This window comes from Balaenoptera physalus, assembly GCF_965194825.1.
Source record: "Balaenoptera physalus genome assembly, chromosome: 19".
In the NCBI taxonomy this organism is placed as follows: domain Eukaryota; kingdom Metazoa; phylum Chordata; class Mammalia; order Artiodactyla; family Balaenopteridae; genus Balaenoptera; species Balaenoptera physalus.
In genome coordinates, this window is record NC_138900.1 from 53,844,442 (window position 1) to 53,861,072 (window position 16,631).

Here is a 16,631-nt window from a genome sequence, read left to right on the forward strand (position 1 = left end):
TAGGTGTAAGGTTAGATTGTTTACTTGAGATTTTTCTTGTTTCTTTAGGTAGGCTTGTATAGCTATAAACTTCCCTCTTAGAACTGCTTTTGCTGCATCCCATAGGTTTTGGATCGTCGTGTTTTCATTTTCATTTGTCTCTAGGTATTTTTTTATTTCCTCTTTGATTTCTTCAGTGATCTCTTGGTTATTTAGTAACGTATTGTTTAGCCTCCATGTGTTTGTGCTTTTCACATTTTTTTCCCTGTAATTCATTTCTAATCTCATAGCGTTCTGGTCAGAAAAGATGCTTGATATGATTTCAGTTTTCTTAAATTTACTGAGGCTTGATTTGTGACCCAAGATGTGATCTATCCTGGAGAATGTTCCGTGCGCACTTGAGAAGAAAGTGTAATATGCTGTTTTGGGATGGAATGTCCTATAAATATCAATTAAATCTATCTGGTCTGTTGTGTCATTTAAAGCTTCTGTTTCCTTATTTATTTTCATTTTGGATGATCTGTCCATTGGTGTAAATGAGGTGTTAAAGTCCCCCACTATTATTGTGTTACTGTCGATTTCCTCTTTTATAGCTGTTAGCAGTTGCCTTATGTATTGAGGTGCTCCTATGTTGGGTGCATATATATTTATAACTGTTATATCTTCTTCTTGGATTGATCCCTTGATCATTATGTAGTGTCCTTCCTTGTCTCTTGTAACATTCTTTATTTTAAAGTCTATTTTATCTGATATGAGTATAGCTACTCCGGCTTTCTTCTGATTTCCATTTGCATGGAATATCTTTTTCCATCCCCTCACTTTCAGTCTGTATGTGTCCCTAGGTCTGAAGTGGGTCTCTTGTAGACAGCATATATATGGGTCTTGTTTTTGTATCCATTCAGCAAGCCTGTGTCTTTTGGCTGGGGCATTTAATCCATTCACGTTTAAGGTAATTATCGATATGTATGTTCCTATGACCATTTTCTTAATTGTTTTGGGTTTGTTTTTGTAGGTCCTTTTCTTCTCTTCTGTTTCCCACTTAGAAAAGTTCCTTTAGCATTTGTTGTAGAGCTGGTTTGGTGGTGCTGAATTCTCTTAGCTTTTGCTTGTCTGTAAAGCTTTTGATTTCTCCATCAAATCTAAATGAGATCCTTGCCAGGTAGAGTAATCTTGGCTGTAGGTTCTTCCCTTTCATCACTTTAAGTATATCATGCCACTCCCTTCTGGCTTGTAGAGTTTCTGCTGAGAAATCAGCTGTTAACCTTATGGGAGTTCCCTTGTACGTTATTTGTCGTTTTTCCCTTGCTGCTTTCAATAATTTTTCTTTGTCTTTAATTTTTGCCAATGTGATTACTATGTGTCTCGGCGTGTTTCACCTTGAGTTTATCCTGTATGGGACTCTCTGTGCTTCCTGGACTTGGGTGGCTATTTCCTTTCCCATGTTAGGGAAGTTTTCGACTATAATGTCTTCAAATATTTTCTCTGGTCCTTTCTCTCTCTCTTCTCCTTCTGGGACCCCTATAATGCTAATGTTGTTGCGTTTAATGTTGTCCCAGAGGTCTCTTAGGCTGTCTTCATGTCTTTTCATTCTTTTTTCTTTAGTCTGTTCCGCAGCAGTGAATTCCACCATTCTGTCTTCCAGGTCACTTATCCGTTCTTCTGCCTTAGTCATTCTGCTATTGATTCCTTCTAGTGTAGTTTTCATTTCAGTTATTGTTTTGGTCATCTCTGTTTTTTTGTTCTTTAATTCTTCTAGGTCTTTGTTAAACATTTCTTGCATCTTCTCGATCTTTGCCTCCATTCTTATTCCGAGGTCCTGGATCATCTTCACTATCATTATTCTGAATTCTTTTTCTGGAAGGTTGCCTATCTCCACTTCATTTAGTTGTTTTTCTGGGGTTTTTTCTTGTTCCTTCATCTGGTATATAGCCCTCTGCCTTTTCATCTTGTCTAACTTTCTGTGAATGTGGTTTTTGTTCCACAGGCTGCAGGATTGTAGTTTTTCTTGCTTCTGCTGTCTGCCCTCTGGTGGTTGAGGCTATCTAAGAGGCTTGATGGGAGGCTGTGGTGGTGGGTAGAGCTGACTGTTGCTGTGGTGGTCAGAGCTCAGTAAAACTTTAATCCACTTGACTGTTGATGGGTGGGGCTGGGTTCCCTCCCTGTTGGTTGTTTTGCCTGAGGCAACCCAACACTGGAACCTACCTGGGCTCTTTGGTGGGGCTAATGACAGACTCTGGGAGGGCTCACGCCAAGGAGTACTTCCTAGAACTTCTGCTGCCAGTGTCCTTGTCCCCACGGTGAAACAGAGCCACCTCCCACCTCTGCAGGAGACCTTCCAACACTAGCAGGTAGGTCTGGTTCAGTCTCCCCCGGGGTCACTGCTCCTTCCACTGGGTTCCGATGCGCACACTATTTTGTGTGTGCCCTCCAAGAGTGGGGACTCTGTTTCCCCCAGTCCTGTCAAAGTCCTGCAATCAATTCCCACTAGGCTTCAAAGTTTGATTCTCTATGAATTCCTCCTCCCGTTGCAGGACCCCCAGGTTGGGAAGCCTGACATGGGGCTCAGAACCTTCACTCCCGTGGGTGGACTTATGTGGTATAAGTGTTCGCCAGTCTGTGAGTCACCCACCCACCAGTTACGGGATTTGGTTTTACTCTGATTGCGCCCCTCCTACCGTCTCATTGTGGCTTCTCCTTTGTCTTTGGATGTGGGGTATCTTTTTTGGTGAGTTCCAGTGTCCTCCTGTTGATGATTGTCCAGCAGCTAGTTGTGATTCTGGTGTTCTCGCAAGAGGGAGTGAGAGCACGTCCTTCTACTCCGCCATCTTGGTTCCTCCTCCTGGGGGCCACTCTTCATCGTGGTGCGCGGGCCTCTCACTGTTGCGGCCTCTCTTGTTGTGGAGCACAGGCTCCAGACGCGCAGGCTCAGTAGTTGTGGCTCACGGGCCCAGTTGCTCCACGGCATGTGGGATCTTCCCAGACCAGGGCTCGAACCCGTGTCCCCTGCATTGGCAGGCAGATTCTCAACCACTGCGCCACCAGGGAAGCCCTATCCTTGTAAGTTTCATCACATTGTTACATACAGTTATGGTTTTTTTTTAAATTACTGTGTAATATTCCATGTGTAAATATGCCATAATTTGTCCATGCTCATGTTAGTGGACATTTGAGTTGTTCATAGTTTGGAACTATGACTGAATATTCTTGACATGTCTCCTGGCACACGTTTATACAGGTGTCTCTAATGGAGGCTGGGTCGTGGGGGTTAGATCTGCTTTTTTCACTCACATTATATTGTGAGCATTTACCCATCTCAACACATATTTATGGGAGACATTACTTTGAATGGATTTATCATATGCCAGTATTCCAGGATTCTATTGACAGACGTTTAGATTGTTTCCAGTTTTTCCTTATTGCATTTGCATATAATTCTGTGACAAATACAGTGATCTTTTTTTTTTGGTTGTGTTGGGTCTTCGTTGCTGTGCGCGGGCTTTCTCTAGTTGCAGCGAGTAGGGGCTACTCTTTGTTGCGGTGCACAGGCTTCTCATTGCGGTGGCTTCTCTTGTTGCAGAGCACGGGCTCTAGGCGCGCAGACTTCAGTAGTTGTGGCACGTGGGCTTCAGTAGTGGTGGCTCGCGGGCTCTAGAGCACAGTCTCAGTAGTTGTGGCGCGCGGGCTTAGTTGCTACATGGCATGTGGAATCTTCCTGGACCAGGGATCAAACCCTTGTCCCCTGCATTGGCAGGCAAATTCTTAACCACTGTGCCACCAGGGAAGTCCCAAACACAGTGGTCTTAATGATTAATGAAGCACCTCACACAGTCCTCAGTACAAGTAGCCATCCCACCTCCTTCCTTACGTGTAATACTACAGATGTTAGCCTCTTTAATTTGTGATTCATAAGTCAGTTAGGAAGAACTTCTGGAAAGGCTGGCTGGAAGCAGTCGTTAAGAAATAGGTATTCATGGGACTTCCCTGGCAGTCCAGTGGTTAAGACTTCACGCTCCCAATGCAGGGGGTGTGGGTTCAATCCCTGGTCGGGGAACTAAGATCCCCTATGCTGTGTGGCACAGCCAAAAAAAAAAAAAAAAAAAGAAATAGGTAATTAATCGAAAACTCAGGGTATCCAGAACAGAGGGCATTTCCAAAAAGGAATTATGGAGCGTGAAGGTTATAAAAGAAGATCATTGTAGCTACTGCTCCTTCAGAGCTTGCAACAAACCAGGTACTATACTTCACACTTATTTGGGTTATCACATTGTCTTTGCCATGGCCTTAGGAGGTAAATTTCATAATTTCCAGATGATGGAATAGAGGTTTGGAGAAGCTAAATAATGTAACCACAGTTACATGGTTTATAGTGGCAAAATATGGACTCAACCCCAGGTCTGTGTTCAAAGCCCAGGCTTACTCATCAGGTAATGTTACCTTCCTACATGACCATGGACCATTTCTTTAAGGCAGCACTGTCCAATAGAACTTTCTGTGGTGAGGAATGTTTTTACACAAATACAGTGGCAACTACCACTTGTGGACATTGAACACTTGAAATGTGGCTAATGCTGCCATTTTGGAAAGTGCAGTTAAGGTTGTACAGATCCAGTCCCTTTCTTTTTTTGTTGTTTTTGTTTTTGTTTTCAATTCTGTTTATTTTTTTAAGTCTGTCTTGAAAGTACAACCAATGTGATTAATTGTACCTTAAACAAAATCAGTGTCTAAACAAATTCAGTATCTAAACACATCTTCACGAATGAAATTAGGGAAAAGGGAAGGAATTTCAAAACACAGACCAGGAAACAATCACAAAATATAGGTTTAATTACTACTGTTAAAAAAAAAAATTAGAAAAAGGAAACTACCAAGAAAACAACCGTAAGTACTTGAGTAAGTCTTGCTATTCTGAATAATGTAACATCTTTTCTAAATTGTAGATTTAGAAGTTTTAGAACACACAGACACTAAGGAAAAGAAAGGCTAGTTCCTTGGGAATTACTATCCAGTATGATACAATTACTTTAGGATAACAGAAGCAGAACCTTCCTTACAATTAGATTTTAACAAATGATTTTGCCGCTAATAGAAATGGGGAATGTGTGAATGACAAGTTTTGGAGGGTGAAAGAAAAAAAATCGACTAAAGGTAAGCACTGGATACAGAACTGAGGTTTGCTTATTTTTCACAACCAAAAATAAGCAAGTTAAACTATCTTGTACAAATAAAGCTCGATACTAAGTATGCAAACAGAAGCATAAACATTTGTAACTAACCACACCCATGAAAGACTGGGTTAACACTTCAAACGGTATTGCTACTAGTGGACATACGAAGCAGAAATTTCTAAAATACTGTTACACAGATGAGTAATGTTAGTATAAATTCCTTATTTACATTAAAATCTGTTTCAGTCTGCTGGTGTGACCAAACCTTAGAAGGTAATCCCTAAGGGTAAATCAGAATGTAAGAGCAGATATTTAGATACCAGGTAAAGGCTCAATTCGATGCAATCATAAACCTTCAAGATATTTTTCTAAAGTCACTGAAATCATTTTAGGTGGTGTTCTGGTGGTCAGCTAAAAGTGAACCATTAATCACTAGTAGTTTTTATCCTTGCCATGATAATTCTCTGCACTGAATGGAAACACCATGAATAGAGACACATTTTAAGTAGCAGAAGATTGACATTCTGTCATGCTATTTGATTTTATAAAAAATCATAATAGACCCTCTCACTGTTAAAAGTTGTAGAGGAACTTTATAATAAATTCTTAAATATATTTCTGTGATGTCTAGCAATTGAATAAACTTGAAAGTAGAACTAAAATTTTGCTAATAACTGTCTGCTTTATATTACACAAGGAAATATATATGTATTTACACAAACTGAACTGAACTCCCTTCTCCACAAATAAGACTTCTAAACAGAAAAAAGTTCACAAAGGACTATAGAATGTGACTGGACACTGAACAACTAGACTACCTGGTTGAAATCAGATTTCAGTCCTCTGTCATTCTCAGAGTTTTTCTAATGCCTTTTGCAAAAAGTACAAGTAATGTGATTAAGTTTTATTTAGATTCCTTATTGAGGATAAGTTTTGTTATAAATTCTACACTTCACTCACTGAGCATAGAACTCATTGTTACTGAACATGAAAGTTAGGTTTTTTTCATGTGACCTAAGTTTTTTTCCTCTACCAACTATAAAGTCCAAAATAACATTTTCTGTCAGAGATAATATGGACAAAAATTGTGTGCTGAACAGAAAATTTTGAGACTGCTTAAAATGCACCTACTGTTTAAACCAAACAAGTTTAACAAGTATAAATTTATACTGTGAGTCCTTAGTGGTCATATATGAATAACTAAACATTTCTTTTTTGTAAACCTCAGCAACTATATTCACACATCATGAGTTGTCAGTGAGCTCAGTCTTAAACTACACCTTTTTAAAGAAAGTATTTTAAAGAGAACAATGAAGAATCCAAGTAAAAAAGTAAGTGTTAGGTTTTTAAATCTATTTTAAGAAATTAAAAATGAAAAGGTTAAGAATTTACTAAATCTTTATTTCCCTAATTGTGGTATTAACAAAAATTTCTCACAAAATGTATAAAACAGCATAAACATTCGATAGATACACTAATATTAGTCATACTTATTCTTTCACTTGATTAGCATTTGTTGGGAAAACAAATGGCCAAAGTGCTTAATTTTCATTTAGAATGGAATAATCTGGCCTAACTCTGACCAATAATTAAAGAAAATAGTAGAGGATACAAGTATTCAAAATTTTACACGAATAAGGAGGGTTTGCTATTTTGTCTGCTAAAGATTTTTACCTCAACTTTAAATCTTCCTGAAATGCCAACATCCCAAAATAAAATTTAGTATCACCTGACCATAGACTGAATAAACCTTCAACATCAATCCTTAGCACCTCAAATAATGACACAAAGTCATAACACATTTTTTTTCATGTAAGGACCAAGCGGTTTTAAAAACAATCTGAATAGCCTCAAAACATTCTCAAACTTACATGAAACTTTGAGTACACATAATACTTCCAAAGAGTAGGATTGTTTTAAGATTCTCTTTGGATTCTAAGAATAACCATTTTGTTCATTTTTAAATAAATTATTATACAAAAATAAACAATTGAGGATGTTTTTTGTTTTCAGTTTACCCAGGCAAAGGCCTTTGTGTTGTGCAGTCAAAGGCATCCACAGTGTACACACAGGCTAGATTGTAACCTGTCCGCACAGAACAAATCAAGAGCAAGCAAGCCAAAAGGGACAAACGAAGCCTCCAATCTGATTTAAGCTCTTGTAACTGTGGCTCCTAGGGCAGCTTATTCCTGCCATCTAGGTCTAAGATTGTGGGGTGCAGTTCCAAACCTACCAAAAATGGAAGCCAAGGGTATAAGCTGGCAGGCAGGCAAAAAGATCTTTTGACAGGAATCACTCCATGAGTTAGGGAAGTGGATGAAAGTGGGGAATATAACGAAGATTCTAGAATAAAGGCAGTGGCAGGATTAAGGAGAAGCCTTAGGAAGGGTTCTCACACTTCTAAAGTGTACATGTTAACTGGGTGAGGACAAAAGTAGAGTCCCCAGATTCAAATGAAATTTTAAATAATTATACGAGTGCCTACAGGCCAGAGTTAAATCCCTAGCAGTACTGTTAATATCAGATGTTATCAAGAGTGAACTGGAAACAGATTTTGTTTGTGCCTTTCCACAGACATTGAAGTCAAAGGAAGAAATTGCACCTACAACTAAGAACTAAGAGGCCAAAATACCACCTTCATAAACCTTTGACCATGAATTTCCAAATTTGTGCTCTCATTTAGTTGAAGTTGCATTTATCCTAACTTACTGACATTTTTGTTTAAGCATGCCTACATTTTAAAAAATGGTGATTAGTTTTGAAATTTAAGATAAAACTTCTAGAACCTTCACCAAGATTACTATTAAAACCCTTAGTATAAAAGATTTCTGTGATCCTTACAATTGATGGAAACCCTACTACTTTCACATTTTTTAATTTATATTTTCTGAAATATTAATGGTCAGATATCCCCAACTGCTAAAGAAAATATGGTATGATCTGGTTTCCCAAAATCGAAACATGTTAATAAAAATTTTAAAAATTGTATTTACACAAAATAGCCTGAAAAATTAAAAGGAACGGTGAATCCTAGGTCCTATAGGGGAGGGAAAAGTGGCATTATAAATAAGTTCAAATTGAAAACTTGGAGTTTTTGTCCTGTGCCCCATGCTATTTATTAACTGCCATATTTTAAAAACAACAATTACGTTACAAAGAAGAGGATCTATCATCCGCATTTCTTCCTCATTCAGGTCAGCTTGGCTTTCTTCTTCGCAGGTCCTTTGTGCCCTTTGGCCTTTCTTCTTAAATTCCGCCTGTCGACCACAGGCGCTTCCACTTCTATCTCCTCTGAGCTGCTATCCACAGTCTTCTCTGTTGATTGTGTCCACTGATCCAGTTGCTCAGAATATGCTTCAGACTGCTCCTCTGACTGGTTCTTCTGTCCTGCGTTCTGTGAAAATGGCACATCTTCAAGTTCAACCTCTATTAAAGAGCTCTGAGGAACAGCTGGACATGTTTCCCGGGGCTCGGCTACCCCCTCCTCACCCTGGTCTTCCAATGAGGCAGTAGTGTTGGGTGATACATTTTCAGGAATCAATTCTTCAGAAAAGTCAGTTATCACGGAGTTTGGAAAACCACTGTCAGACCGCTCTTCATTTGGGATAGTAGCCACATTGTCTGAACTCCCAAAATGTGCTTTCTTTCTTGAAACTAGAGGCAGCCTCTCTTCAGTGTGCCCCTTGTCATCAGATGGGCCTTCATCTAGCAACATTTCTGAGTCAGTTACATGTGAAGTCTTATCCTGTGCAACAGCCTCAGGAGATTTTGAAGATTCTACCACCAGTGGAACAGGATTCGTAGAGTCTTCGCTGGCGTTGAAAGACTGCAATTTTAATTCTTCACCTAAAACTTCACTAGTGGACTCCTCCTCTTCTGTTACAAGTGAAGTCTTAAGAGTATCATCCACTATCTCACCATTCATAGGCTCTAATTCAGATTCCTTTTCACCTTCTTGCTTTTCCAGGCCTGGCTGGGTTTCTGGTGCTGGTCGAACATTTTTATCACTACTTTCATCCTCAAATTCAATCACAGTCTGTTCGGGTTCTTCTTCCAAGAATTCTTCTGAGCTCTCTGATGTTCGTGCAGTAGACTCCAATTTGTTCACTGAAGCTGTAGGTGAAGTCTGGGGAGTCTTTTCATCTTCCCCTTGAGAACTACTAAATTCAGAACCCTGAAACCGTTTTCCAATCTTTGGCCGCTTTAGATGACTACTTCGAGTACGAGTGGAAACAGGTGTTTTATCGTGACCTTCAGAAGTGCTTGCAAAGGCATCTTTTAGAGAATCAATAGTTAGCTGCATCTCACTAGACAGACTGTCTTCAGCTCCTGCTTCATAGTCTGGAACAGATGCAAGACCATATTCTCCAGACACAGGTCTTTTAGCTTCATTTTGAGAAACTGCAGTAATTTTAAATGTTTCTCTTTGTAATGCTCTGGTGATTGGTATTCTCTGGTACCAGTGTCCAACACCTTCAACTTCCCAAAGCAGTTCATGGTCTCCTGGATATTTTTTTTTTATACATTTATTTTATTTATTTATTTTTGGCTGCATTGGGTCTTCGTTGCTGCATGTGGGCTTTCTCTAGTTGTGGTGAACGGGGGCTACTCTTCATTGCAGTGCACGGGCTTCTCATTGCAGTGGCTTCTCTTGTTGCAGAGCATGGGCTCTAGGCTCACAGGCTTCAGTAGTTGTGGCACGCGGGCTTAGTAGTTGTAGCTCGCAGGCTCTAGAGCACAGGTTCAGTAGTTGTGGCGTACGGGCTTAGTTGCTCCGCAGCATGTGGGATCTTCCCGGACCAGGGTTCGAACCCGTGTCCCCTGCATTGGCAGGCAGATTCTTAACCACTGCGCCACCAGGGAAGCCCGTCTCCTGGATATTTTTCAGAGTACTGGTTGCAAGCTATGTACATGAGAGAGGTCAGTGGATACCGCAAGCCAAGTGCCTCTTCTGTAAAGGAATCAACAAAGTCCTCCAGCATATGAAGCCCAAAGTCTTTGCCTCTATATTTCTTTCTTACGAACATTGTATCAGGAACTGGCAGTTGGTAGCTTTGGGTAAGAAACGAGGCACATATGCTTCCTGTAGGCTTAACTGAATAAAACCCAGTGGCCTCTCCTTTCTTCCACAGAATCTTAGCATAATCAGTACTGCTATGACACAAGAATGGGATCTCATGTCTCTCCATTTCCAGCTTTCTGTAAATAATTCGATTCAGAACATACAGAACCCCTCTCCCCCCAAGAGTTCTCACCTGCTTAAGTCCCTCTCTGGAAGGGACAGATGTTTTCACAGTATCATCAATAGCCCACCACTGATCAGCAAGGTAAAGTGCCACAGCTGTGAGTGAGTCCTCGGGTGCAAAAAGAGCAAGAACTTTCTGGGTCTCATCTCCACCATAGAGAGGTACAAAGCCTACATTTGGCAGGCTCATAGGAATTGTAATATTGAGAAGAGAAAAACATTCAGGATTTTCAGGGTCCCCACACCTGAGATCTGACATGTAATCTTCAGCAGAATTTTCCATTTCCTCATGACTGCAATTATCCAGCATATCCACAGGGGATGCCATCCTCTCGGACGCGCCGCCTGAGCCCGGGGAAGGAGGCGGAGCCGCGGGAATGAATGAAGCCGGCGGCGGCTCGCTGGCGACCCCTGGCCGGGCCCGGGCCGCGTCGCTCGCGGCTGCCGGGGCCGGTGCAGCCGCCTGCCCCTCGCCCGGGACGCCCGGCTCCTCCAGTCCCTTTCTTTTTGAGTCTCAGAGAATCCGATGAAAGATAAAGACCTTCTCTCTAGAAAAACGCACATTTGCAAATCATATCCAATTTCAAGGGGTCCCAAGTTAAGAATCCTTACAAAAGTCTGCATGCACTTCAGGTGCTTCTCAAACTGTGATTTTTGTGGAGAGAGCTGTCTCCCAGGGACCACTATACAGCAGAGCTCTGAGCTCCATCAGTTGCTCTTGGATCTTTACAGTCTGGGGACCCATCTGAATGGTGAAGAAATCCTTGGTTAGCCCCTGAACCAGAGTCTGATTTTCTCAAGAGATCAAGAAGGATTTCTATGCTGGTTACACTACCCATTCCTGCTGCCTTCACCCAGACCATCATCACTCCTTGTGTACTAGGATTGGAGTTTCTCAGCTGCTGTACTTGGCTACCTGTCTCTCGTGTCCACGGTGACACTAAAAGCACAGTCCAGCTTTCCTTGCGTTCCTTTTCATGTAGGGGCTCCAGCACTCCTTATTTCACTCAGGATGCATCAGCCTGCAATGTGGATGTTAAGGCCTGAAACTTGAGTGACGTTACACCCTCTCCATTGTTCACCAGCCCGGTGTGGCTTACCAAAGCCTGGTGTCAGTCCCAACTAGGGTACTGGCTAAGCAGCTGGGTTTAAAGAATGAATTCGGGAGGACTGGAGCTTTCTGTTTTGGCTAAGCATCTGTAGACTGTAGCAGTTAGTTGGACCTTAGCATCCTAGGGAGCCAAGACCTTCTGAAAAAGTATGCCAGGAAGGGAATCTTGGTTGCTATAAATCCTATTATCAAATGGACAACTGCCTTCAGTAGAACTTGCTTCCTTGAGCTGGGCCCTGAGGGAGGACACCTGGGTGGGGATCACCTGGCAATAGGATAGCCCTTATCTCTGTATTAGAAGTATCTGTTTCAGTCAACACTGGGAGAACAAGCTGAATTAAGGCAAGTCATAGGAGGTAAAAGGTAAACACGGTTTTAAGTTTCTTGTTGGTTCTTGCTTGCTTTAGTCTCCTTAACAGGTCAGAGTGGGTGAGAAAATGGGAAACAGAGCCAGGAGTTCCTTGTAGAGCCCAAACTTGTAAGTTCTTGGTGGTTCAGGAGCTTGACATTGTTGGATGGTGCCTTACCTGGAATCAGGACAGGATGTGATCTGAGGATTCTGCCTCCAGGCTTTCAAAAATCTCTGGAGACTGCTGCAGGTGATCCATGATGGCCCAGTCAAGGAGTTTCTGGGGATGAAATCTGGGGAGAATAAAAGGGTGTCTTCTGTTGGGCTGTATTCCATGTATCACATTGATCACCAAGGTCTGTCTGTTCTACCCCTAAGTAACTGTCAAATTTGCTCCCTTTCCCTTCATGTCCATAGCCACTGTCTTTGCTCAGACTCTCAATTTTTCTTGCTTGAATCTCTGCCAACAGCCCCTCAACTATTCCCTCCACCCCCAATCCCACCCCTCCAGTCTTTGCTCCACCCTGCAGCCAGAGTGATCTTTCATTGTACAGATCTGATCCCTATCACCTTTCTGCTGGAAATGCTGCAGTGGAGCTCATTACAGGCAAGATGAAACCTTGGCATGCCATGAAGTATTTTTTTCAAGTGCTGTTGTTTCTGTACTCTCCATCATAATCTCCTTCATGCAGTAAATTCCAGAAATACTTGTTGGGTGTCTCTTACACTCCAGGCACTACTCCAGGCCCTGAAAACAGCAGTGAACAAAACAGGCAAAATTCTCTGTGTCTGTGGAGCTTGCATTCTGTTGGGTGGGGGGCAAACACATAAATGTGTAGTATATCAGATTGTGATAAGTGCTATGGAGAAAAATAAGGAAAGAAGAAATTGCGACCAAGGGTGGGGTTATTCCAATTTTTATTTTTATTTTTTATTTATGTATTTATTCATTTTTTAGTTGTGGCACACGGCATGCAGACTCTTAGTTGTGGCATGTATGTGGGATCTAGTTCCCTGACCGCGGATGAAACCCAGGCCCCCTGCATTGGAAGCATGGAGTCTTAACCACTGGACCGCCAGGGAACTCCGTTTTCCAATTTTTAATAGAAGGGTCAGGGAAAGTAACATTTTGGCGAGAACCTAAAGGAGGTGAGGAAAATACCTGAGGAAAGACCATTCTAGGCAAAAGGAACAGGCAAGTGCAGAGGTGCTAAGCCAGGAATCACAAGGAAAGCAGTGTGACTGATCAGAGTGAGTTAGCAAGGAGAGTATAAGAGAGGAGGTTGCAAGGTAGCAAAGGCAGGGTGGGACAAATGGTGTAGGAATGCAGTAGACCTTATTAGTTGGAGTTTGACTCTGACTTAGGGTGAAATGGGAAGCTACTGGAGCGTATAAGTTTAGGAATGACATATTCTAAGGGATCATTTGGGTTACAGTGAGGGGAATAAACCGTAAGAGGGTCAAGGACAGAAGCTGGGAGGTCAGCTAGGAGGCTAGGCAAGAGACCATTGTCTCGGATCAGGGTAGTAGCAGTGGAGATAGTGGATTCTAAAATATCTATTAAAACATATATTTTAAAGGTAGAGTCAAATAATTCACTGATGGATCAGATGTGGAAATGAGAGTAAGAGAGGAGTCAAGGCTGTCTCAAGTATATAGTTGCCATTTTCAAAAATGGGAAGAATTAGGCTTTGGTGTAGAAATCAAGAATTTGATTTTGGATGTGTTAAGTTCAAGATGCCTATTGGACAACCAAGTGGGAATGTTGATCAGGCAGTTGGATATATGTATATGCATACATATATAGAATTCAAAGGAGAGGTCCGGGCTGGAAATGTATATTTGAGAATCATCAACATAGAGAGCCACAGGGCTGGATAAGAGCACTCAGGAAGAGTGAGAAGATGGAGAAGAGGACAAGAGAAACCAAGGAGTCGCCAGCAAGATAGGAGGAAAACAAAGTGCGTGTGGTGCCAAGAGAAGAAAGTGTTCCAGGGAGAAAGGAGTAATCAATTGTGTTTAAAGCTTCAGAAAGATTAAGGATAGATATTGACCATTAGATATAGCAATTTGGATGTCATTCATAACCTTGACAAGAGGACATTCTGTGGAGTCATAAGTATGAAAATCTGTCGGGAGGAAAGGTTTGGAGATGGGAAAATAGCCAATTCTCTTTGTCTGAAGGGGAGGAGAAATGGGACCGTAGCTGGAAAGAGAAGTGAGATCAAGAGACAGTTGTTGTTTTTGAAGATGAGAGAAATAACGGCTTGTTTATTTGCTGAGGGAAATGATCCAGGAGAGAGAGGAGAATGGTTGGAGTGATGGAATCAGGTGTACACAAGTGGAGGAGTTGGCCCAAGTTAGGAGCACATACCGTTCATCGTTATTAATAGGAGGGAAGGCAGAGTATATGAGCCTGGATGCAGGGAGGTGGGAACCTTGTGGACTTTCTCTTCTTATTTTTATTTTCTCAGTGAACTAGGAGACAAGGTTGTCATCTTAGGATGGGGAAGAAGTTATGAAAAGTTTGAAAAGAGAGGGGAAGGTATGGAATGGCCATCTGTGAGAATGGGTTAACGACTGTGCTAGGATAATGTAAGTAGAATTGATGAGTGACATTGAAGGCCTTTTTAAGGTGAGTGGTCATAAACTCAAAGTGAGAGCAGTTAGCAGAGGTATGTGAATTTTCCAGTCGTGTTCAGCTGCCGCACTTGTGCATGCATACGTGGAGGGTTAGATTTAATTAAGGCTTGTGTTCTGTCAGAAAAGTACAATGAAGCGAGAGAGAGAGGGGAAAGGGAACCAAGGTTATATTCGAAGGAGTGATTATAATAACAGACCACGGAATCTAAGTGAGATAAGAGGTGAAACAAGGACACAAAGGGAATAACTGAGCTACAATGGAGGACAAACTTTTTGGAGGAGAGGCGGTCAGGGATTTTAGAAATTAGTGTTTTGGAAGCATCATCTATAAGGATACTGAGGTTATGTGGGAGCAGGGTTGAAGAGTGATAGTGGCCATATGATGGCAATGAGGGTAGCATAGTCTGGTTAACGTCAAAATCAAAGCTGGGCACTTTTGGGAAGGAGGGAAGCAGAATGGTCTGGAAGCAGCAATAAGGACAAAGAGAAAAATAAAAAAATAAAAAAGAACAAAGAGGATACCTATTCCACTGCAAGGTGTGGGGAAAAAACAGCCACCACTTCAGAGGGCTGCAGAGGAATCACTGTCCTCAGAGGAGACCCAGATTTCCTTTAGAGCAAGGAGAAGGAAAAATTCAGAGATTTTGAGAAAAGAGGGATTTTGCTGATCCCAATAACCAATTCCTGAGAGTTTCAGGAGATGAAGAGGGTAGGAAATGGGGTTAGAAAACAGAATGTACAGGACCATTTGGGATGAAATGCAAGGGATAATGAATGACCTAGAATCCTGGGGCTTCTTGTGTGACTAGCATAAACCAGGGTAAAGGGAATAATGATAACAGATAATGATGGTCTGAAGGCAGATAACGGTGGCCAAACTGTGAATACTGAGGAAAGGGAGGTATGAAGGACCTTCCAGGAGCGTCCAAGGTATGCCCATCTTTACTCTTCACAATGATGAGGTCAGGGGAGGGGTGTTGTCTTATCCAGGGCACCTGAAATTCTAGAAATTTAGAAATGTCATTCTGGAGATAAATAGTGTCACCATTTCTGCAAATGATGCAAAGCATTTGGAGTCAGCTTGACGGAACAAATGGGAGTTTTGATTGAAGGAAGAAAGGGGTGGAGTGTGGAACACTGAAGAACAAGGTAATTCTTCAGGGGATTTTACAGGAGTTTCTGGTGCTGACTCATATGACAAAAAGTCTGGGCATAGTCAGTTGGGGCTCTTAACAGTGGCTCAGTGGTGCTGTTAAGTGCCATCTTTCTGCAGACCTTCAACCTGACACTTATTGCCTTATGGTCATAAGAAGTTTGCTGCACATCTAGAACTCAAATCTAAATTCCAAATGGGAAAGGGGGAAAAGGTTAACAGGCAAAAGGTATATGCATCTATGAGGCAAAAATGTGGAAGTACTTACAATAGCTCATGTGGATTGCTCTGTTTAAAGCATCTTCTTTATTCCCTAGCTAACTTCCATCTTCTCTTTCAAAATTCTACTCAAGTCAACATCACCTTCTTGGAGAAACCATTCCTCATCTCCCTAGGCTGTTAGGTGCCCCTGGTGTGTGTGTTCAGAGCCTGTGATAGATTGCAATGTCAACCCCAATTCTTCCATCTCTGTATCCATGCCCTGTGCCATATAACTCTGATTCTGGTCTCAGCCATGCAACTTGCTTTAACCAATGGGATATTTTAAAGCAAAAGCTTACAAATCATCAAGAGTATGCTCTTCCTCTTGTGTCTAAGCCAGTGCCGTGAGAACATACCTGCTGGAGGATGAGAGACACATGAAACAGAGCTAGATCAACATGGTGAGGCCATCCTAGATCAGCCAGCAGCAGCTAACCCCCAGACACTTCATTGAGCCCAACCAAAATCAGCAGGACTGCCAAGGCAACCACTGAAATGAACAGTTACTGTTTCATCCACTAAAGTTATGTGGTTGGTTGCTACTTAGCATTATTATGGCACTGGATCATTGACACAGAGTCCCTTGGGTATAGCTCTGCTACAAGCCTTAGCCCTGTCTCCTGAACTAATGTTAGGGAGCTCCCTTAGGACAGGACATTTTTATCGGTGTACCTCTGGCACCTAGCACAGTGCCTGGCACCTAGAAGGTGCACAGTGAAATCTTG

At 41.8% G+C, this 16,631-nt stretch overlaps 1 protein-coding gene across 1 annotated transcript; it reads right to left on the reverse strand.

The window, feature by feature from the left end:
• Positions 1-6,524: 6,524 nt before the first annotated feature.
• Positions 6,525-11,841, reverse strand: LOC309649326 (soluble lamin-associated protein of 75 kDa-like). Its single transcript, XM_082439259.1, has 2 exons — positions 9,994-11,841; positions 6,525-9,647 (listed from the first exon to the last, which is right to left on the reverse strand). Exons 1-2 carry the CDS (start codon positions 10,715-10,717, stop codon positions 8,335-8,337), a joined length of 2,037 nt encoding a protein of 678 aa, XP_082295385.1. The 5' UTR covers positions 10,718-11,841; the 3' UTR covers positions 6,525-8,334.
• Between the last annotated feature and the right edge of the window lie 4,790 nt (positions 11,842-16,631).

Excerpts from the sequence above, each read along its gene's own strand:
- LOC309649326 (XM_082439259.1), bottom strand. The coding sequence starts at position 10,717 with ATGGCATCCCCTGTGGATATGCTGGATAATTGCAGTCATGAGGAAATG. Across the intron at positions 9,648-9,993 it reads CGGGCTTCCCTGGTGGCGCA|GAGACCATGAACTGCTTTGG; the intron begins GTGGTTAAGAAT and ends AAAAATATCCAG.